Here is a 22,812-nt window from a genome sequence, read left to right on the forward strand (position 1 = left end):
GAAAATGACCAGCTAGGAGGACTGAGAGCTTTCTATTTGAAAGCAGACCAGATCAAAGAGCTGATTTGTTTGTTCTGCATGGCGATGTAAGATAGACTGTCGTTTGGTCTTCTACCCTTTCATTACGCCGTCTCAGACCATGATAAATCCGAAGCTGTTGCACTGGGTGCAAATAAGATTGTGTGAATCAGAACAAATAAATGAAACATGCAGCCGTTACGAAGATGAAAATTGCTCTCAGTGGCTCCCTGCCCAGAGCTGTTTCAGTATTCAGATTCTCATCGTATTTACATTTGTGTACAGTGGCTGCATTGATGTACGGAGAGAACCTACGTCTGAGATGGAACCATCAGAGCAGCCTTAGTCAAGCTTTGTGTGACCACATGAAGTTATTAGCGGTCACAGCTAACTATAGCATGGGACCTGCAGCTGTGGGAATTAATTAAGATGTGTCTTAATTGGACGGGCAATAGGACAAAACTATCTTCAGGAACTTTTACTTTATATTTTGTATTGCATTCGGCTCTCGTCTTGTTACTACATAGCGTTTGACCTTGTTCCACATAGAAGCCCCAATAACATCTAAAGACACTATTTCATAGGAGATATTTTTATCATGTCCTCACAAAAAACCCACATCTGGTCAATAATACATCCACCAAATATTCCAATTGGTTACATTTATGCAAATGGGACATATGGATATATTGCTCAATATATACCACATTATGTTACATTTATGCTATGGACATGCATGATGCTATTGCCTAGTTTTCAGGGACACATCTCTACTCTCATGTTACGTTCTCCTGGTCGATTGGCTGCATATTTTTTGAAACAGGACATGTTTCTAAGGACATCGGTTGAAACCAACTTGCAAGTATTAGTTCAGGTTATAGGAGGATTCTTTGGACATAGAGATGAGGTGCCTTCAGGATATGTATCTCGTTTGTTCGTTTGTTGGTGTCTCCTTTTCTAAACACTGTGAGAGAACCACTGGTTGTGATAAGGGCAAAACTACTAAAAGATTTTGTGCATGTAGATGAGATGTTGTAATAATTAATATTTACACTCTGGTTCCAGGTCACCCTTGACACTAAACTCTTGCCAAAATGTGGAAAAGATCGAAGAACACAGGCTCCCCTGCCAGCAGACAGAGTACGGTATCACAGCTGCTTTGTTCCTCTTACATCGAACAGACACAGACAGTTAAACAAACAGTGCAAAGAAAACTGACAGTTATGTTTGTCCAGAGAACACACTAGCTGGCATTTACACAGAACTTTGCTATATGTTCCAGCATGGTTAATATTTAAATTAGCTTTATTGTTTCTAAAAAAAAAAAAAAAAAAAAAAAAAAAAAAAAAAAAAAAAAGCCAACAGCCAACAGGTGGACTAGTAAAAATGTCCTGCAGCCAAGGGCCTCATGTAAACTAGAGTCACTGTTATCTTAAATAAGAAACAGTACGTCCATTTTAAGCTTTCACTGTAGTGAAGGAAATATTCTGGCTGTGCTGTAATGTTTTAAGAAGAAAACGAATGAAATTTTGAAAAGAAAAAAAAATTAAGTCATCACTTGAAGTGCTGGGAAATGAGCTACTGTTAATCCTGCCAAAATATTACATATTTTGGAAGTCAACAAACAATAAAGGTAAAAAAAGCACAGCATGCCGTACACATTGATGGATGCTGCCCCGGCTTAAAAACACTTTTGAAACGTACGAGCAAACTGAGTAATGCTCCAGCTTCAAAACAACAATAGAACAACTGCAGAAAGACAATCTTTAATGAATCTTTCCATGGTTAAGCCTCACTGTGTCTTCACTTCCAGCCTCAGGATTCACCTGCTGTTTATTTCAATCTCAATCATCAGCCTCTGTTGATATCTTCATGTCCATCTTTCACATACAACTCAAATTAGACAGAAGTAATAGTTCCTTCTGGCTTAAAGTCAGTAAATGCCTGCAGGAAATGGCCTTAGGCAATCAACACCAAACACATCATGTATCTAAACGATGAACCTGTGTGCAGCTGTAGCAGCCTTTGTGTATTCTTGACTGACGGGGTGTAATTTCTTTCCACCCAGATTTCTCCCTTGTCCACAGATACATCCAACATTTTAACGAGGTGTCTGGCAGCAAGTCAGGTGAGATCTGTTTCAGTAGATAAGCTGTGAACTGTCTTAAGATGATCATGATCAATGATGGAACAAACATTGTGGTGTTATTGAATACTGTGTCAGCTGGTGACCTGCCCGTCTTTATGTTGATAACCCGAAACATGCATTTACTTCCTTTGACAAGGCATCAACCCTCCTATTTCTGCCCTTGTCATAACAGTAGTCAATCCCTGGATCAATGCTGTTCCTCATTGACGTGTGTGTGTGTGTGTGTGTGTGTGTGTGATCCTCCATCTTTCAAAGCTATGGAAAAAAAATGTTCTAGAGCAAAGCATTGTTTTGCCCAAAAAAGGCATATAAACTTCAACCCCCAGAATGCACTGGGCTCATTCACTTTTTATCTCACTGCTAAAGGCATTAAAGTGAGGTTAGCCACACAATAAGCTGTAGCTACACATAGATTTGTGCACACTACTTCCTATTTGTATAGTTGCCAAAAATGTAATATTGCTTTCGACACACACACACACACCACTGGGAATATGTTTGACATTACTGACACCTGCTGGTCGGCGGCAGCACTTTGTTTACTTTACAAATCTTTTGATGTTGGTTCTCTTCATGGGTTGTACAGTTATCATTTACTACACAAGTGTTTCTTTGGATTCTGACTTTGTTTAGCTGGAATCCGGAGAAAATCTAAGACCTCCGGAGTGATAATCACACAGTATACAGCAAACTTGCCAGAGGGAAAAAGCACCCCAGATTTCCAGTGTAAACCTGCTCCTGTAACCATTCAGGAAGGTGAGTCATTTGGCATTCAATTAAGTCTTTTTACTGCTAAATGCATGTATTTAATCTATTCATATTTTTCCATATCCTGTAGGAAAATCTGCCATCTTCAAGGCTGTGGTGAGAGGGGATCCAAAACCAGACGTGTCGTGGACAAGAACAAAAGGAAACATTTCAGATAAGGAAAAGTACCAGAATAAATATGATGAATTCACCGGGGAGTATATATTAGAGGTGAAAGATTCCACATAACGGTCACACGGAAAACACTGGCATGTATTTGTTGTAGGAAGTCTTAGTTTTTTCATGTTTGTGTGTGTGTTTTCAGATCCACAAAGTGTCTGCTGCAGAGGCAGACACGTACAAATGTCTGGCTGTGAATGAATATGGCAAAGCTGTCTGCACTGTGAGGTTAAACCTGGCAGAGGGTAAGTTATAAAATAAATGGTTCCTTGTCCAATGTCCTTGTCAACATGATAATCGGCATTAATAAAAAAAAAAAAAAAAACCTTCAACCAAATTTTCTATTTTTAAGTTTCTACAAATCCAGCAGATTTAAGAAAATTACTAAAGAAAAGGTAAGAATTGTAAGCCATCAGTATTTCTCCTCATTTTTGTTTTAACATTCAGAGGCATTTGATGTGCTTAATATCTTCAGTAAGGCAGAGAAAACAGATGGAGAAAGTGATGAAAGTTTCTGGGACGCCATGTTGAACGCTGACAGGAATGACTACGACCGCATCTGTTCTGAGTTTGGTGTTACAGACCTACACTTGATTATCAAGACACTGGAGCAGAAGAAGAAGCAGAGAGTGCAATATAAGTGTAAGGTAGGAAAAGCCTCAGCTCTCACACTGGTTACATTCTTATCACCATTGTAAGACATGGTCTTAAACTAACTAAAATGATCTTATCAATAAAAATAAGTGTCATTGTGACTGTACCTGTAGGATGATGCAATTCCCTATAATGAAGATGTGACACAGTCACACAGTCTTCAGAGGGCTGGACAGACAAACGTCAGTATAAAGGACCTGATGCTGAAGGACTCGGGGCTGTATCAGGGGAACGTTGAAGATTTTAACCTGCACAACTCAAAGCTGAATCAAGCAAATGCTGAAGAAGACACCTTCCTCCCTGCAGAGTTTATGCGTAGGTTCAGTTCCACAACCAAACATATAGTCTTCCTGTCTGCTAGAACTCTAATAAAAAAATCACATTGAGCTCAGCTCAAAACAACACAACGTTTAATTTTTATATTTTTTTTTTTACAGTTTCCAATGTGGACTTTGTCATCAAAATTCAGGAGATCAAAGCCGAAGAAAGAGAGGATGCCCTCTTTGAGTGCGTCCTGACACACCCACTACCTAAAATCACATGGATGGGCAGAGGCAGCGCCCTGGTGGACGGAGACAAATACAGCATAACCATGTCAGACCACAAACTGATTCACAGGCTGCTGATCAGAGACTGCCAGCAGCAGGACAAAGGCATCTATTCAGCTGTGGCAGGCATTACATCCTGCAGTGCCTGGCTGGTAGTGGAAGGTAATCAATTTATCAGCATGTATCAATGTGATCCTAAGAGTGAGGGTTTCCACAAAAAATGCATGTCATGTTTGATGTTTCTTTTTCACATTTAAGCCGACGGTGAGCCTGCATCTGCTGGAAAGAAAACCACCCGCAAAACTACAGTGGCTGGTGGAGCTCGGACTGACCTAGAAAAAGTTGCCAGAGAGCAGCAACAAAAGAATCGAGAGGAGATGGAGAAGATTTTAGCAGCTGTGAAAGCGAAACATGAAGCAGGACAAGTGAAAGAAGTGACGTTAACCACCGGTGAAGGAGGCAAAAAAATAACCGAAGTCACTGAACCGAGCAAAAAGGCCGGAGCAGTGAAAGACAAGCCTGCAGCCGCAAAAGACAGTTCTCTGTCTGAGCCAGCGGGGATCAAAGGGAAAAAACTGAACATAGACTCGCATGGAAATGGAAAAGTATCCAAATTAGACGTTTCAGGGTGTGTGACAGAACCAGGAGCACCGCTGAGTGCAGATGACCTCAAAAACAAGATGCACAACAAAAGGGGTCAAGTGGATTTTGACAAGGTAAAAGGTAAAGTAGAAAAATGCAGCTTCACCCCTCTCAGCACTGCAGTGAGTAGTCAGACATGGTCAAAATCTGTTTCTAATAAAAATATCTGCCACTTCCTTTTTATCATTTTACAAGAAGAACACTGGTTTGTTAACTATGAGTCTTTTACATTCAGTTCTTCAGTAATTAACATACACAACAATGAGAATTGTAACCTTAGACCATCATTGACAAACACAGGTACAAATGAAGGAGAGTATATTGAGGAGAATGATGCCCCTGGTGGACCAGTGATTGATCCAAGATGCATAAAGCACAATGAAGAGCCAGAACACGGTGTAATCAGTAAGAACTGACTCTGCTCTCACATATGAGCATGTTAGCTGTATATGTTCTCTCACAAAGAGAAGTTAAGGTGTAAATCTTTACTGTAACAGAGCATTTGTCCTTTTCATCATCTCGTGCTGTTTGTCCAGAGTCTGGTGACCAACGTGCTTATATGGATCAGTCTGGATCTGTTGGAAATAAAACCTCCACCGGGCCTGCTGGACAGAGACAGAAAGCAAAGAAGGTCCAATGGAAACAACCAATATCAGGTAAGACCAAAGCAAACAAGAGGAGATGCAACTACTGCCACTCAAGATGAGAGACACTTTATCAAAGCTATGTGCCTGGAACAAGTTTAACAGGGTTACTTGAATTAGTGTAATGGAAAAAAAAAAAAACAACGTCCCTGCAGAGGACCACAGCACCAGTCCAATCAGTGGGTGAATTATCTTTCTGAACACTTTACTTCTCCCTTAATGATGTCCAAGAGTTTAACCTACTCCTGACACAGACATGATTCTCATTCTGATCTAACAATCAGAATTTAACCAACATTGAACTAACGTCTATGTAAACTTACAGGTTCCTCAGCAGATCTCTGTGACTCAGACACAGTTGCAACTGAAGTAACAAATGAAAATGAGCCAAGCATCAATGAGACATGTGACAGTGATGTGAATGATGACTCCATTGTCCAGGTCAAGCACATGAATGGATCAAAACAAAGCCAAATGTCAAAAGATGCAATCATCACCACGAGCGGTGCATTAATGCAGAGTCAGACGAGTGAGTCTTATTCTACAACTTGATGTTTGTGGTCAGTCTAAATCTAAGTCACGCACATTTTGATTTTAAAGGTGAAAGCATAAGTCCTAAAGGCCACACTGAGGGTGACGAAACTGACAAGATCACCAACTCTTCCACACATACAAGGCGTAAAAGACAAGGCCCACTCATAGAAGATCCAGTGATTGGTAAGTAATAGAAAAGTCAAATAATTGCATCAGCTCCAGTCTCTTCTATGTGAAAACACTCATTACCCCCTTCTTCTATTTTCCATGTCCATGTATGATTTTGCCACAGCGGGCAGCCTCTTGGGCAGCAGAACTAAATTGTTTAGTCAACCTTATTTTCTATTTGACATGCTCACAACTGACAGATCTGCATTTAGCAAGAGAGTGAGTCAATGTTCTGTTTGCAGAAAAGAACATGGTATAAATAATAACTGAATGTTTTTTTTTTAATGAATTGGAGCAGTTGCATGAAAAAGAATGTTTGTGCAAAAACGAATGGCGTCTAACTGCTGACTGTTCTTAGATCCAGGGGTTCAGTTCATCTGTGGTTTGTCTGATGTCAACGCCATCATCAATGAACCCGCTGAGCTGACATGTAAGCTCAGCAGTGAAGACTGTGAGGGAGTCTGGTTCAGAGACGGCAAAAAGGTTAGTCGTAAAGGTCGGACTAATCAGAGGTTCTGTTCTGCTGTCGGTGAAGAAGTCGCATTAACGTAGCTTTGAGGTGGATCATTAATAAAATCAGATATCGTTTCCTCTTTGTTCTGGTGCAGCTTTATGTTTACTGTAAATCAGCTGGACTGACAGGGTTCTAGTTAGCTGGGCAGCTTTCATGACATCTTGCATCATTACAGCCATGTCACGTGATATTCCGACCAAACCAGCTAAACAAATATTGAAGGCAATGCATGACAGTGCATACTGCTAATATGGCGACCATTGCTTGTGACTACTTTTCATGATGCATTGAGGCATACACCGAGTGCACTTTATAGGGTTTAACAGCTCTTTCTAAGCATTCAGAGAGCACTGTATGGAGTAGGGGGGCCTTTTGGACCTAGCTAAAGATCAGGACAGTGTTTTAGCCCCAAGTACTCTCACTTTTTCCCTAAAAACAGATTATTTTTTCCTAATAGAAAACATGCATTCGAAGACTTCCAGTGCATCTTCAGTAGTTGGATTTATTAATATAAGTTGCATTAGCCAAAGAAAGTGCATTATCACAACAGGATCCATACAGAATTCATCGTTAATTTACTTTAAATACGTGGCAGACGTTAAGATTTTCCTGGCACAGATGGGCACCATGGTTTCTGGGCTCAGCGGAACTAATTCTACAGTAGTCCCTCCAGTCATTTTTATCTGTTTCCTCTCTTTCCTATCAGATATCCCAGGATGAGAATTTCTCCATCACTAAAGATGGCCCAATACATAAATTAGTCATAATAAAGTGTGAGGAAGAGCACTCAGGGAAATACCGTTTTGAGGCGGATGGTCGTAAAACAGAGGCAATGGTCAACGTCAAAGGTTTGACACATTCTCACCAATAAAAGCTAAATCCGATGCAAACCTGATAAGCAAGGAAATGACTCACTGGACTCTTTTAGATCCCCCCAGGTTTCATCCTGAAGACCTCGGTGCCTTCTCTGAGCCTGTCACAGTTAAAGTGGGTCACAATGCCATCTTCAAACTGCAATTTGTTGGCTACAAGCCCATCAAGATTCAGTGGTACAGAGAAGGGGAAGAGCTCCATGAAGACACCAATACAAAGATCGAGAAATCTGCCAGTCACAGCCGCCTGCTCCTGAGCAGATGCCAGAGGAAAGACACAGGAGAGATCAAGATCAAACTCAAGAACGAACACGGCTTCACCGAGGCGGTCTCGCAGCTTATTGTGCTCGGTGAGTGACTGAAGGACAATGAGGAAATTAAACTCTCGTCAGATTACACAGCAATAAAAATGTCATTCCAGTTTAAAAGAAACCAAACTGTTATCTGTATAAATCTGCTTTGTACAATAAGGTGTTCAGAAGTAATTTGGTCTTGTAAGATCTACACAACAGCAAACAACTGCTGCTTAAGTGCCTCTGTGCTCATCCACATGCTGGTACAAATTAGCCACTTTTCTCTAGCATGGAGTTTCTATCACAGCATCCATCTGTGCTTGGACAGATTTATGTACAACTTTTTCAAAATGCAGCCCACAATCTGCTGTGCTTCTAAACAGGCCCTTCAGTTGGTTTGTAGATTTAAAGGGTTGCACGACAACAGTCAGTGTGCTGCAACAATTCCATAAATTCTGGCAACTTCTGTCTCAGGCTTGCTGTATTTATTCTCACACTCAATTGTTTTTTTGTATGAAATTTTTTAACTTCCAGACAAACCGACTCCCCCCCTGGGCCCTGCAGAGGTAACCGAGAGCTCGGTGTCATGTATTGAATTCATATGGCGGCCTCCAAAGGATGATGGCGGCTCGCCAGTGATTAGCTACACAATGGAGCGCCAGCAAGTGGGACGGAACACCTGGAAGAAAATAGGGAAGCTCCCAGGTGTGCCCAGCTACCGCGACACAGACGTGGACCGCGGACGGGAATATTGTTACCGCATCCGAGCGGTGACTGCAGAGGGTACAAGTGAAGTGATGGAGACTGATGAAATCCAAGCTGGCACACTTGGTAAGCCAAACTGTTCAATATGAGCTGTCAGATGTGTTTGTCACCAAACTGTAGGACAGGAAACACACACACATGCTGCACATACTGAGCTTTTACTTTGTGAAACACAACTGAAATCTTCGAGCCAAAATCTACGCATGGCATAATCTGTCATCTACTGCCAATGTGATGTCAGGAACTGAAAACTAAATCGTAATCATATTTCATGCCAAAACACACAAACATATAACAACTGTGATTCCCCCCCCCCCCCATTACTCAATAGCTACACACAAAACCCGAGTAAAACCAATCTCTGCCACACATTTAAACAAAATAAGACCACGTCACTGTTCTCCACACCATACATTATACGCCTAAAGATGAAAGCCACACAAAGCCAGTAAGAAAAGTATAAAAAGTCACAAAAAGCACAGCGGCCAGCACAACACAAGTATAATACAAAAAGTTACTTACAGTCTGCAGGTCTGCTCCATGAGTCAGTGATCCTTCCAGGAGTTTCATGTAGTCAGCAGTGTCAGCAGTAATATAAGACTCCAAAGAAACAATGCACAACCTGAGAGCGTCCATGGTCATGGTCCTCTCCACAAGCTGCAGTGTCAGAAAGACATTCATTCATGTTGACTGGCACATGAAATGCTGAGCCACATGACCATAACTCTAGCTAGATAGTAAAAGTTAGTGGTTCTCATTAAACACTTTCCATCAAACTACCTGATTAGACAGACAACTACATGGTTAAAAGTCATCTGTCACACGGAATCAAATGAGAAAGCATGTGTAGCAGTATCTTTCTCAGTGAGGTAGCTAATATAACCAGCCATTATCAGCTTATCACTGATGTGACAGTGACACAAAAAAACCTAATATTGTTTCCATCATGACCAAACAATAATATAAACACCATATTTATATTGACCGACTCTCATCATCAATGCAAACACAGTGTTGGACCATGGGGCTTATTTTGGAGAGCTTTTTACGCACAGCCTTTGTGTAGTTTGCAGATCTATAAGTTACCACTAACACTTACCGACCTACCTCTGTAACCTAGCGCTGCCAGGGAAACTGTCCGTCTGCTCCTCACTTCAAATCAACAGTTCCTCCGCGTTTTCTTCCATGTGGCCGGAAACACGGAAGAACACGGAGTTCTCTACTTAATTGGCGTCCTGGTGGCAGGTGCGGCCCTTGCTGCCAAATATGGGCGTGGAAGCCAGGGAAAAAAATCTAATTGAAGTTTATATATAAATAAATGTCTTGACAGTGAGCCAAGTGAAGCAGCTAATCTAACATTTATCCATTATTTATATGTTTATTCACGCCATGTGCTTTTTCCTGTGTGGCCTGTCCGCGCCATTACTGCCCCCTGCTGTGCTTTACTTTAAATGCTGCCAGCCCTTTTTTATGTCCTTTATGCACACTGTACAGTTATAATAATTTTGAATGTTTGATTGATCAGAACCAAATGTTTGATTGATCAGAACCAAAATCACTTATTTAAATTTTATGGTATTATTTTATTTTATAATGATATAAGGGGAAAAATGCTCCAAAAGCATTTAAAAAGCAGTTATTGGGCAATGTGTCTTGATAAATCCCATTATTTCCACACATTGCTGATTAACATAGTCTAATTAACATGAATTATTTGCAGGAAAATACAAAAGTTAATGTGTGCATTGATTTATCTTTTGTAAGTACATCAACACGAAATCCAGTACTTTTTTTTTTACATTTTTTTTATACTTTTTTGACAGAGAAGTTTCTTAAAGTCTTTGCCTACAACATTTCAAAGAACAACGTGACCGTGTTTTTGCCTTCTGCAGCCTTCCCAGGCCCTCCATTGCCTCCAAAGGTGGTAAGTGCTTTTGATGACTGCATCAACCTTTCCTGGTCTGCACCAAGTAACACGGGAGGGTCACGTATCCTGGGCTACATCCTGGAGAAACGCAAGAAGGGGAGTAATCTGTGGACCGTCGTCAATGCCATGGATGAGCTCATAAAAGGTGAGTGTGAGTTCACACTGATTGCATTATTGATCATAACAGTGATGTTTTTAGCTGTTGTTTTTTTTCTTTCTAGAAAAGAAATATGCTGTAAGGGATGTGGTGGCAGGTATAGAATATGAATTCAGAGTTACGGCCATAAACCTCTCAGGACCTGGTGAATTCAGCAGCCCCTCAGACTTTGTTTTCGCACGGGATCCTAAGAGTAAGTGTTACACTGCTTCACTAGCATCTTACACTTCTCTTATACTGCACACTGATAAGTATAACTATTATTTACAACACCGCAGAACCTCCAGGTAAAGTTACAGCCTTGAAGGTGACAGAAACGTCTTACACCCACATGGTCCTGACGTGGACTAAACCTGAGGAGAAACCGGGCATACAGGATGAGGCAAAGGGATACTTTGTTGAGATCCGGCAGGCAGATTGTCTGGAATGGTCCCGCTGTAACAGTGTCCCCATCATCACCACTATCTTCAGTGTGAAAGGCCTCAAGTCTATGGATATGTATTGGGTGAGAGTGGTTGCGGCTAATGATGGCGGAGAGAGTGCACCTGAGGAGCTGGCCCACTATGTGCTTGCAATGCCCTCACCTGGTACGTCAGAAATCGCATCCTCACTTTGAATAATATCTACTATACATTCAAGGATTTATCTTCAGAATAGAAAACATTAGGGCCAAAACTAAGAAAATAAAAACTTAATAGGGCCATCGCAAAAATGAGAAAAAGAAGATATTGAATTAGATGATGCCTGCTATAGTATGGCCCTGCCAGTCATATATATGTAGGAGAGCCAACTAATATCTATTTATTGGGATGAATGAAGCACTCCTGTTCATTATTTCAGTGAGACCCAAGTTTACCAACAACAAGATGAAGAGTTTCATGGTGGTGAGGGCAGGAAACTCTGTCAGGATCACTGTGAACTTTGAGGTGACATATTTAAATTACTTCAGTATAAAACCCTGTAGCAAAAATTAAACATGTTAAGTTTAAACAGCCGATAACTGTGTTTCCTAACAGGCCTCTCCACATCCAGACATCATGTGGCTGAAGGACAACGCACCGGTAACAAAGAGGGTTACAGTCAGTAACTCTGATGGTTCATCCCAGCTGCTGATTCCCTCCTCTGAGCGCTCAGATTCAGGCATTTACTCCATTCTGGTGAAAAACCTTGTAGGACAGGAGACATTCAGTACAGAAGTCAGGGTCACAGGTAAAGCTAAGATCTGTGTTTTCTTTTGTAGATTAAATAATATGTTAAAGGGATCTGGTGCAGGTAAAACCGGCTGTGTTTGCAGATGACCCAAAGCCTCCTGGTGCTGTAGAGCTGGAGGAAAATGTGCCTGGAACTGTAACCGTGATCTGGGAACCCTCTTCGGATGAAAAACGTGATGACCGTCTCCATTACACAGTGTCCAAACTGGACTCTACCAAGCACTCATGGACCATAGTGGCTGATAGACTCTTCAATAACAAATTCACAGTGTGCAATATCATGCCTGGGAGGGAGTACCATTTCCGGGTCTATGCTAAAAATGACATGGGCATATCTGCACCCTCAGAGTCACCGACCTGGGGGAAGGAGAAGAAGAAAGGTGCATTTGTGCAGGTTTGAAACAAACGTGTTGTCTTTTTGAGGAACATTTAATCATGATGAATCTCCCGTCTTGCAGAAAAGTTTGTAGTGAGCGTCCCAACCAGAAAAGACTGTGATCTGCGCTGCCCCCCCACCTTCATCGTGCCTCTGAAACTTCACACTGCACCCAAAGGATACGAATGCTACATGAGCTGTGCAGTGAAGGGAAACCCCAAGCCTCGTATCACATGGTACCGAAACCACATCAGCCTGAACACCAACACCAACTACTACATCTCTGACACCTGTGGAGTTTGCTCCATGTTGATCCTTCGGGTGGGTCCCAAAGACATGGGAGAGTACACCATCAGTGCAGAGAACAGCTTAGGGCGGGCAGAGTGCTCCACCATGCTCAGTGTCAGAGGTGAGCTGCACCTACATTCCAGGATGAAAAGACAGATTAATTATTAATCATTTTTTCTTTTTGTTCCACACAGAGTGAAGAATCCGAAGGTACCACAGTGTCTGAAATCATTCACCTTCTGCACACTGTGTGTTGGACTGCAACTGAAAATGAAATAAAACAAATAAAACATTGTATTTCTGTGTGCTTTGAAATATTTGCCTACATGTCCAGTTAGGAAAACTGACACAGGGGAGGAATCATATGTTTGTTGAAAGAAGCATATTTTTCAACGTAAAAACCGAAGGCTACAGGGCATGCCACTCCTCGTCTGTGGAAGGCCCTGCCAGACCACATCAGGGCTCCACAGACAGTGGATGTTTTTTAAAAAGCTAGAGCTTATTCTAAGCTAAAGCTTATTCTAGCTAGATTTGTTTGAACCCACTATTTATTGTTTCCCTTGTGACTACTGTTGTCTATACTGTTTTAAAACCCTCTTATGTTGCACTTTGAGATTTGTGTTCAAATGTAAAGTGCATTATAAATACAATTCATTATTAATACTATTATGAATCATAGATGTTTAGAAACCTTACTACAATGAAAAGAGATATAGTAATAATAATAAATACATAAATAAAATAAGATAAAAAACAAATTGTATGTTGTATAAATTTTTTTTCTCACCTACTCAAAATAAAACAAACTAGCAGTCAGGGTGGGGCTACATGCCAAATAAAACAAAAAAACATTTAATACATAACATAATACGATGTAAATGACAACAGCACTATCAAAAAAACATCATAAAGACCAGTATATTTGTTCACAGGAAACTGAACCTTTTAATGAAGACTAATAATAAAGTCTGAGAAGACGTGGACGCCATGTTTTACAAGAGCTGTGTATTCCTGCAGCCTTTAAGTCTCGTCATCATTAACTGCAGTAACCCACAGTGGAAATGTGTAACGTGCTGCGGGCCACATGCAGCTCAGGCCTCAGCTGCAGCAGTAAAAAATAGCGCACAGCTTTCTAGCACCGGGCGTGCGCTGTTTCCACGAGAGGAGAGCAGCGAGCGCACATGGTGGCGGCGGCGGGGCTGCTCAGTGCTCAGCCACTCCCAGGTGCCAGCCCGGCCCCCCGCCCCCTGCTCCTCCTCTGCTGTTCCTGAATGGACCAACACGCCACCTTCGGTCAACGCCTCCCCTTCTCATCCACAGCTCTACCTCTTCTTCTATCAAGAACTTCACTGCTGCAGCTCCTCTGTGCTTTTACCGCACAGTGATTGAAACCAGGCCGATTTACGCAGCGCCACTTAAAGGAGCAGTCTGAAGTCAATCAGCGCGCTTACACCACCACGGTCCTGGCTTCCTGACCCATCGGCGGCTCCTTGAATATCACCTCTCTCTCACTCACTCTCTCCCTCTCTCTCTCTCTTTGCCTGGCTGGAACATTGTGTCCTTTGTTGAAACAAAATGACAGCCAAGCATCGGAAAGGGAAAAGCAACCACAAACATGAAGATAACTTTTTCAAAAATGAAGTTATGGAGACAGAAGTTCGTTCTGGAGGGAATAACTACACTCTGCACTTGATTTTACTCCTGATTGTGGTGATTGGCGGTGCCACGGGCGCATGGTTCTGTCTCCAGCAGCACCAAACTTTAACCTCTTTAACAGACAGTCTCATGGGCCTCCAGATGAAGATAGTGAAACTGCAGTCATCTCATGAAGAAATGCGACAGTCAAACACTAAGGTAAGGACCTGACATGAGTGAAACTACCTGTGAGAATCAGCCTAAGCGCACGTCTCATATCATGTGATGGAACCACAATAAGTCGTATTTTTATGAGCTTATCATTTAGACAGGTGCATTGAAACGCCGTCACCACATGCCAACTGCGCACGCTGCCAGTGGCAAGTAAGCAAAGTTTAGAGCTGCAGGCCTCTTATCAGATTTCAGAATGCCAAGAAGAGCCTCACTGGAGTGAGTACAAAACGCTGCTATTTCTAACACCCACACAGCTGCTGACGCTTGTAATGAGGATTATTCTCGACCTACAAGAGCAGGACGTTATCACTGCCTCACTAATATACATTTAATATTTTCAAGTTCTGTCTGTGTCTGCATTATAATAGCAGCTCTGTGCAGAGGATGCTGCTGCCAGAAGAATAATAAGCAAGACAGTAATGTGCCAAAGGCTAAAATTAGTCTGTGGTTTTGATACTGAACACCAGCAGGCCATCTGAAAGACTGGTGAACAGAAAGTGATGCTTCCTTGATTTGTGTTTACAGAATGGCACAATGTGCACCTTGAAGCCCTCAATATGCTTCAAGCTGTACACGCTGTTTTACTGTACTTGAAGGCACTTGTAGGAAGATAAGCAAGATTTACTGCCTCAAGCAAAAAGTCTGAAACTTTGCATCTCTGCTCGCTCAGTCTTGTTGGGCAAATATTTTCTCTGAGAGCAGCAGATTGTTCAGGACTCCCCTTTCCGATGAACATGAGTTCACACTGACTCAGCATTGTATCATGTAACATCTTGTCTTCGTTTTGTTGTGCAGTTGTTTAAAAGTGCATTGGTTAGATTTGTATTTTTCCTTCCTGGAGGCATTTATGGAGAGGAGATGCGATGATGCCAGAATCGTGCATACATCACTAGTCTCTGGGCTGATGTGCAGCATGTGATTGAATTACACTAAAGACCATAAAACATTTCAGAACTTGGATATTAACAAAATGTCTCTATCATAGTTTTGCAGTGCCTAATTTGTGTATCTCATTGCAGCAGCACATTTCTGAGAGTGTGGAAACCCGTCTGAATGCCCTGGAGGAGTCCTACACTGTGGCCCAGAAACAGGTGGGCATGGCCCTGGCTACAGCTGAACAGCTCAAGACGTCCGACCTCCCCGCCCAGGTGCTGTCGCTACACACTGAGATGAAAGCGCGCCTGGCGGAGATGCAGGAGGCCACAGTGTCTCTGGAGCAGCTGAGCCAGCTGCAGGCCATGCTGAAGGGGAAGAGTGAGGAGTTTGAAGGGGTCAAGATTCAAGTTGAGGGTCTGGCCTCGCTGAGTGGGGAATTATCCGAGAAGGTTGAGATCCTGACAGGGAGCCTGGGAGAAGCAGAGTCAAAGCTGGAAGAGAGAGTTGGGCAGGTCGCCACATTGAGCGCCACCCTGGATGAACAGGCCACCGAGGTTCTGTCCCTGAAGGAGCAGCTGAGCGACTACCAGGCTCAGCTGGAGGCCAGCATACTAAAAATGGCTGCTGTCAGGTAGGGTGCTGCAACCGTTGAGAAAATAGCTCAAATCCTCTGACCCATAACTATATGTTGACTTTGTCAAAGCACTGTTGGCTGCCACTGTCTGTGTCTCACTGTCTGGCACTTCGGGCCAGTGTTGGTCATATGTAAAATGGGCACACTTTGAAGCTTGTATAAACATGTGGTTCACATGCTGCAACATAATGAAGCCTGGAGTTGCAGGCATCACAGAGCCATGCACTATTATTTTTATTACTGGACACATTTTCTGCACTCTTCACTTGCAGCTTTTACAGGAATTGTTTTTGTCTTTCAGAGAGTTGTTGGAGAATGAACAGTCCCAGCGGCTCCAGCAGGCCAGTGTAGAGGAGCAGCTTAATACGGTACGTCAGAGTCTGCAGGATCAGAACTCAGCATCCCATAGTCTGCATTCTGAACTCAGGGCTCAGCTGGAGAACATACAGAAGCAGGTTACCCAGGTAACCGATGCACCAGCCAATCGAATTTAGCCTGATAATCCTACTAAACTATCAAGCATTTAATATATTTATTAATATAATGTTCATTTTCAGCCTGCCTACGGTGTTCTGGTTTGTCTCATGACTGTCCTACCTTAGCACACTTTCTGCCAGCACACTTGGTCCCTTTACTATTTCTGTTCACAGTGTGCCCACAGGGAACCATCAGGAGATTAATTTGAAAGAGTTCATTGCCTGGCATGGATTCTCCTCTCATACAGTATAATATAGATTCTTGTTTTGCATGTCATTTTAATCTCATCAAACTTACCGAGACATCCACATAGCTGCCTCCAGTTTATCATGGTCTTATGTTGGTTTCCTTCTCTTAGCTGGTGGGTGAAACTCAACCTCCTGCTGAGCCTGTGGAACAGGCAAAAGAAGAAACAGCTCCTGCTGCTGACGAAGAAGAGGAGGAGGAGGAGAAGGAAGTTTTCGCAGAAGAAGAGGTAAAGGCAGCTGTAGCAACAGAGGAAGAAGCAGCTGCAGAAGAGGAAGTTGCAACAACAGAGGAAGAGTCGGCTGCAGTGAATGAAGAAGAGGAAGCTTCTGAAGTAGCAACTGTAGAAGAGACTCTTCCAACACCAGAAGAAGGAGAAAAGGCACCACCTGCAGGTGAAGAAGAAGAAGCACTTCCTGCAGCAGCAGAAGAAGAACAGGCACCTGCAGGAGAAGAAGAAGAAGAAGAAGCAGCAGTTCCTGTAGCAGAAGAAGAAGAACAGGCACCACCTGCAGGAGAAGAAGAAGCATTCCCTGTAGCAGCAGCAGAAGAAGAACAGGCACCACCTGCAGGAGAAGAAGAAGAAGCTGAAGAAGTGCCTCCTGCAGAGTCAGATGAGCAGGAAAAAGATGTTGCTCCTGTTGAGCAGGAGGACTCTGTGACAGAAGAAACTCTTCCTACAGAGGAAGCTGAGGCAGCAGAAGAGGATGAGGCAGAGGAAGAGGAGTCTGCCGCTGTATCTGAAATAGAGGAGAAAGACACAGCTCAGACAGAAGAGGAGATGCCTGAAGAGGTACCTGAGGCTGAGGAGGCTGTCCAAGAGGAGGTGGCATCAGAACAAGAGGAGGAGCAACCAAATGTGGAGGAGGAAGAAGTGCAGAATGTAGCAACTGAAGATGAGCCACAGGAGGCCGAAGAGGAGTTATTAGAAGATCATGTTTTACCAGAAGACAAATGTAAGAAAAGAGAAAAGTCTGTCCATAAATAGAAGGTTTCTTTTGTTTTACACTGTCTACTAATGACCGGGTCTGTTGTTTCACAGAGTGCATGTCACCAGAAAGATAATTTTTGTTTACACACCGGACACATCCATCAAGAAGAACGGGATCTTCTCAGCCTAACATCACTGTCTGCATCATGAGAAACTGTAGGAAGGCATCGTTCAGGCAGACCTGGTCAGACGTCACTATGCTGGAGCTGAAACCTGTTACCTCAAAACATACCGAAAGGAAACCAGTCCTTCAGGGTTCACCTGCCAATAACATCAAAAGCCTTAATCCAGCACAGAATGACTGTCTTTCTACAGAGAATTTTCTTTCTACACAAGTTTCTTTTTGTCGAGTTCTCGACTAAACTGGAAAGCCAATTCACAAACTGTGTTATCGACACACTTAAAGCCATACAAACAAAAATGCCTGTCTTAGTGAGAATAAAGTGTTTCTTTTTGTGGCTGCCTGAAAAGTATCACGAGGACAAATAACAGTAATTTATTGAGTCCAAGACGTTTACACAGGCATAACTGCCAACTATAGAGCTAGCAAACAAGAGAAGATAACCAATTCCTGATTTTTATTACAGGTTGATTTTTTTTTCTACTTTTTAAAGTGCTTCAAACTAGAGGTTTGCTTGGAGTAGTTTGGGTCTTCTGTTGCACTTTTTTACTGATTGTAATTCAATGGAACACACATGTAGTATTGTGAGGTCTAAAATCTTGAGCTCTCTACCAAGAACTGTTTTGGTTTTATTATCAGTATTTTACTAGTTTTGATTCAAAACAAAACAGAGAACAGCACATCACCTATGCATTGACTTAAAGGCTGTTGTTTGTAATGTGAAGCACCTCAGGGACGCATACGTCTACATTACATTTGTCATTTTAGACATTCAGACTTTAAAATAGTTCGCACTACATACACATTAGTAGTTGGGATTAAGCTAACATGTTAAAAACAGCAGGTCAGAGTGAGCCTGTGCTGCTGGAAGCTGATTCCCAAAATGAATGGAGACTCTTACCGGGAAGCTGAAGGGCGGATGACGAGCAGCGGCTCCACCCTCCACAGTCATTAATAAATCAGCTGAACAATGAATGGGAAACAAATAAAGGGTGAAACACACGCAAACATTTTCCCTGAGATGCTGTGAAAATAATAATGTGAATTCTTAAATAACATGATGACGGCTGTTATGATGTTAATATTGTGAAGCTTGTATTTCACGCCTGTGAAATATGTTTTTGATTGTCAAGAGTTCTTGGTGGTGCAGCGAGACTTTTAGATACAACATTTTTACTCAAGCTGATACTGAATGGAGTGTCTTTACCACTGTAGTGGTGACTGTATAACAAGTTTTTTTTTTTTTTCAAATAAACCCTGGTTCTTTCACTTTTTTATATTTGATTATGTGCTGCTATGAAACATTTGGTGGAACCAGATATTGCTACTGAGACAATGATCAATGACATGCTGCCATACAACAGCATATTTTACATTATTGCTCAAAACTGCAAAAGTTCCGTTTTAGGAAACTATATTTTATCGTCATCGCTGCATTTCAGATGACTATAATATAGTCCAATGCAGAGGCAGCTTGCAGAGTTTATTTAAAGCCAAATCTACAATTCATATTTCTAATCATGAATAATTGATGTTAAATTGAGAATCCTTTTGACACATTTTGTATCGTTGTTGAGTTGAGTACAATTTTAATATTATAATTACTTTGTGAGGCAGTTGTAGCGCTGCAAGACAGTATATAATAAGTGAGTTTTAGCAGCACGTTTGCCATTGTGCTGCTGAAAATACTTTAAATTAAATGCAATAAATATACATATTTATAGGGGTATTGTTACTATGGGGTCTTTTAAAATATGAGGATTAGATTACATCAAATGCATCTGCTCATATGTTGAACTGGACTTGCTTACATCAGACTATGCAGGGCTAAATTGATTATGTGTGCATCATCCAGACAGGAAGTCCCTCTCTCCCTCTCTCTCTCACTCCACCCCAGCTTGTTACAGAGAGATTTTCTCCAGCCTCCCCCTCTCATCACTGCTGCAGTGCCACATAGTCTCTGACCTTCCACTGGGACCATGCAAGCCTTTGTTCCCAGGTAAGTTTCAGAGAGCCTGTTCTACTGCTGGCTTCTTTATTTAGTCATTTTTCATCTTCAGCCTGATGCTGCTCTCAGTCTGTCATGTAGATGTGGAGTTACTCTGTGCAGGTAGTGTAGGCCTCAGGTTGTTACACAGGGGGGCTTCAAAATGACTGCTTCACTTTGATATGCTTGATTAGGCATTTTTAAATGTACATTAGTAATTGCTGGCTTAAGGCTGTTATTCTTAGCATCTACTTTAGCGGATGAATTCTAAATGCTTTTATAATGTGGGTTAAAAGGAGCAATTTGCATAGATGGTAGCTTCTGTTGTTTTTAAGAACAGGTGGATTAATCATTGAAACATGATTATATTTATACAGCTATCCTGTTAATATATAGAAGTTTTATGTTGATGATTATTTTTCCTGTATCATCTGTGTTGGCAGCCTGCAGGCCTGTGCACAATCCAAGTTTTTTTTTATATTACTGTATATAATACAGTGTGTTGTGCTGCTCTAGCCTTGACTCTCAGTCAGGATTCAGGGTGACTCCACGGATCAATACCAGTAAAAGTGTAGCAGAGGAGGGGCGAGCAGCTCTCTGAGTAAAACACGAGCCTCTTTACTGATGCTTGCTCAGCTCTTTGTGTCTGTGGAGCCACTGGCTGGCTGATATTGTGCTTATATCTTCTCACATGCTTCCAGATCTTGATGATTAGGTGTGAGGAAAAGGAAAAATTACTCAAAAGTGCAAATGAGTATAGCTGATTCAGCATGAGGTCATTCTGTGGGAACTGCTTTTAGAAACATGCATATATTGGGTTATTAATATCACACAATCAGAGCCTGTTTATAGTGTTCAGTGATATAAAATATTTTTAGATTGTGTTTGACTTATTCACCTATTCATTTCAATTGAGCATGTGTTTTTATACTTGAGTGGGTTTTACAGAGTAGAAGCCTCTGTCTGACCGAGGCCTTTAATTCTCTAACTGTGACACATTTGTGTGTTTTTTGGGACCAGGTCATATCTGACGCCGGTCAGGGATGAAGAAGCGGAGAGTCAGAGGAAGGCAAAGTCTCGTCATGCCAGACAAACTCGCAGGTCAACACAGGTAAGAAACAAATGTTTACTTACTTCAGTTATTTATAGATCGTTGACAGATACATATGAAAATCTTTCAGGGTGTAACTCTGACAGAGCTGAAGGAGGCCAAGAAGACCAGCAGCCTGTCTCTTCAAGACAGAGACACAGATGAAGGACCACTGCATGATAGGTCATGTCTGACCAAAGGCTTCGCAGATGACGGCAGAGTTAGGATCAGCTTGACAGAGTCCACGGAAACAACGCAGAGCTGCCTGAAGTGGAGCAAAACAGATGAGGTTAGCAAACTAGGCTTTCTGAAATAATTGATATGAAACTTCACCTTGAATTTATGTTTTCATGTATCCATGTACAGGAAGGAAACATTGAATCCAGATTAGCTCCTCTTGCTGAGTCTCCAGACCTGTCATATTTATCAGTGGCCGCTTCCTGTGGTGTGCCTTACTGCAACAGCACCCTCACTGGTAGGAAAACATCTTTACGCCCTACAATATGGATGTGATTGTCTGTTCAGGTGCCCACAGATATAAAAACCAGTCATACTGTAATCGTTCATATGTGCAGTAGGTGAGAGATGGAAAAGGGATGAAAATCAGAACCCCATTGAAGACGCTGCTCAGCTGACCTGTGCTGCGACTCAACAAAGACACCAGTGCTGTGATGCTGAGGGTTCAGACAGCTCTGCAGAGGTATGTGGGGAACTTTACTGAGCTTTATTAGAGCTACGGAAGCCAGTTTCTGGCTCCTGGAAACACACTCTGTGACCCCATTTCTTTTTTATTTGGTGGAAAATGTCTTTCATAACACTCATCTGCTCCTACCACTAGATGGAGCCTAAGGACTGTCGGCTGTTTGTTTTTCTTTTTTTCTTACAGCTCACTACAAATTACTGTTTAATACTCAGAAATCCTCTGAAAAGGCTTCTCTAAGCTTAAGCTTGGTCACGACACATTTTTTTTCTTATCATAAAGCAAAATGGATTTATTATATTTAGGGAAATGAGTATTTCTAGGATTTTAATACAATGCTCCACGATGATATTATAGTTCTGTTTTAAGCCAATATTCATTAACACCGCGGCATCGTGTTCACGCTCTCTCACCAGAAAGCTTCAAAAGGCGGCCGCGCTCTGATATTTGATGCAACATTCTTAGATGCACTGCAATCGTGACGCATGTGTTCAAAGATTCTTTTAACTAGAACTGCTGGGTAATGTCTCATAGAAAGATAGCCCTGCAGGACCAACCAATGCACCCCCCCCTTTACCCTTTTGCAGCTCCCTCTAAGTCACTTTGCTTCTTCACATCACATGGCTGAGGTGTCTCAGCATTCCATACCATATTGGGCAAAACTGAGACGCTCTCCTCTTCGTCTTAGCCTCGGATTTCTTTTCACGTTCACCTTCCAAGCTGATACCATTCTCCCTCCACCTGCACATGAAGCACCCTGTACCTCCTCACTTATTTCCTGCAACCGGGTATAATTCACTTATGTTTTAGCCTAGATTATCTATTAGATAGCAGCAGTGAAAGGGAAGGGGGGGGTGGCAGCTAGATGATAGGCCTGTGACTTTTACAACATTGTGCCGGGATTATAGCTGATTATGGACACGTGTGATACAATATGAATGCCTGCCCACCCCCTGAGTCCAGGTCATCGGTTCAGCTGCTGCAACCCACCCCCATGCTGGAATCTGAAACGGGGATCTTAGCAACATGAGAGCCTCAGACTATATCTGTCTGTGATAATCATACAGAGCAGCGAGGTTCATCAGAAGCATGACAGACTGTACATCAGTAGTCAACCCCTGCATGACTCCGTGA

The 22,812-nt window shown here is 42.1% G+C and overlaps 2 protein-coding genes across 3 annotated transcripts; both read left to right on the plus strand.

Annotated features, from left to right (window-relative positions):
* Window positions 1-1,112: 1,112 nt before the first annotated feature.
* On the plus strand, window positions 1,113-12,886 carry LOC114438297 (immunoglobulin-like and fibronectin type III domain-containing protein 1). The gene is given in 24 exon segments (XM_028409520.1): window positions 1,113-1,158; window positions 2,087-2,146; window positions 2,801-2,923; window positions 3,006-3,145; window positions 3,240-3,339; window positions 3,447-3,489; window positions 3,570-4,010; window positions 4,178-4,458; window positions 4,555-5,019; window positions 5,475-5,594; window positions 5,908-6,111; window positions 6,183-6,299; window positions 6,643-6,767; window positions 7,505-7,646; window positions 7,727-8,020; window positions 8,498-8,794; window positions 10,621-10,800; window positions 10,877-11,005; window positions 11,091-11,399; window positions 11,653-11,738; window positions 11,829-12,021; window positions 12,107-12,403; window positions 12,482-12,808; window positions 12,882-12,886. Coding segments are annotated over 24 exon segments (4,524 nt in total).
* Window positions 12,887-13,828: 942 nt separating this feature from the next.
* On the plus strand, window positions 13,829-19,155 carry LOC114439113 (cilia- and flagella-associated protein 251-like). Of its 2 annotated transcripts, none has more exons than XM_028410880.1 (5): window positions 13,829-14,541; window positions 15,576-16,063; window positions 16,368-16,530; window positions 16,902-17,745; window positions 17,832-19,155. In XM_028410880.1, coding segments are annotated over exons 1-5 (1,776 nt in total). In that variant the 5' UTR covers window positions 13,829-14,262; the 3' UTR covers window positions 17,834-19,155. The 2 variants fall into 2 exon arrangements, with proteins under 2 accessions (XP_028266681.1, XP_028266682.1); XM_028410881.1 differs by having other exon boundaries at window positions 16,368-16,434.
* The last annotated feature ends 3,657 nt before the right edge of the window (window positions 19,156-22,812 follow it).

The sequence above is a fragment of the Parambassis ranga genome, chromosome 7 (genome assembly GCF_900634625.1).
Source record: "Parambassis ranga chromosome 7, fParRan2.1, whole genome shotgun sequence".
In the NCBI taxonomy this organism is placed as follows: Eukaryota; Metazoa; Chordata; class Actinopteri; family Ambassidae; genus Parambassis; species Parambassis ranga.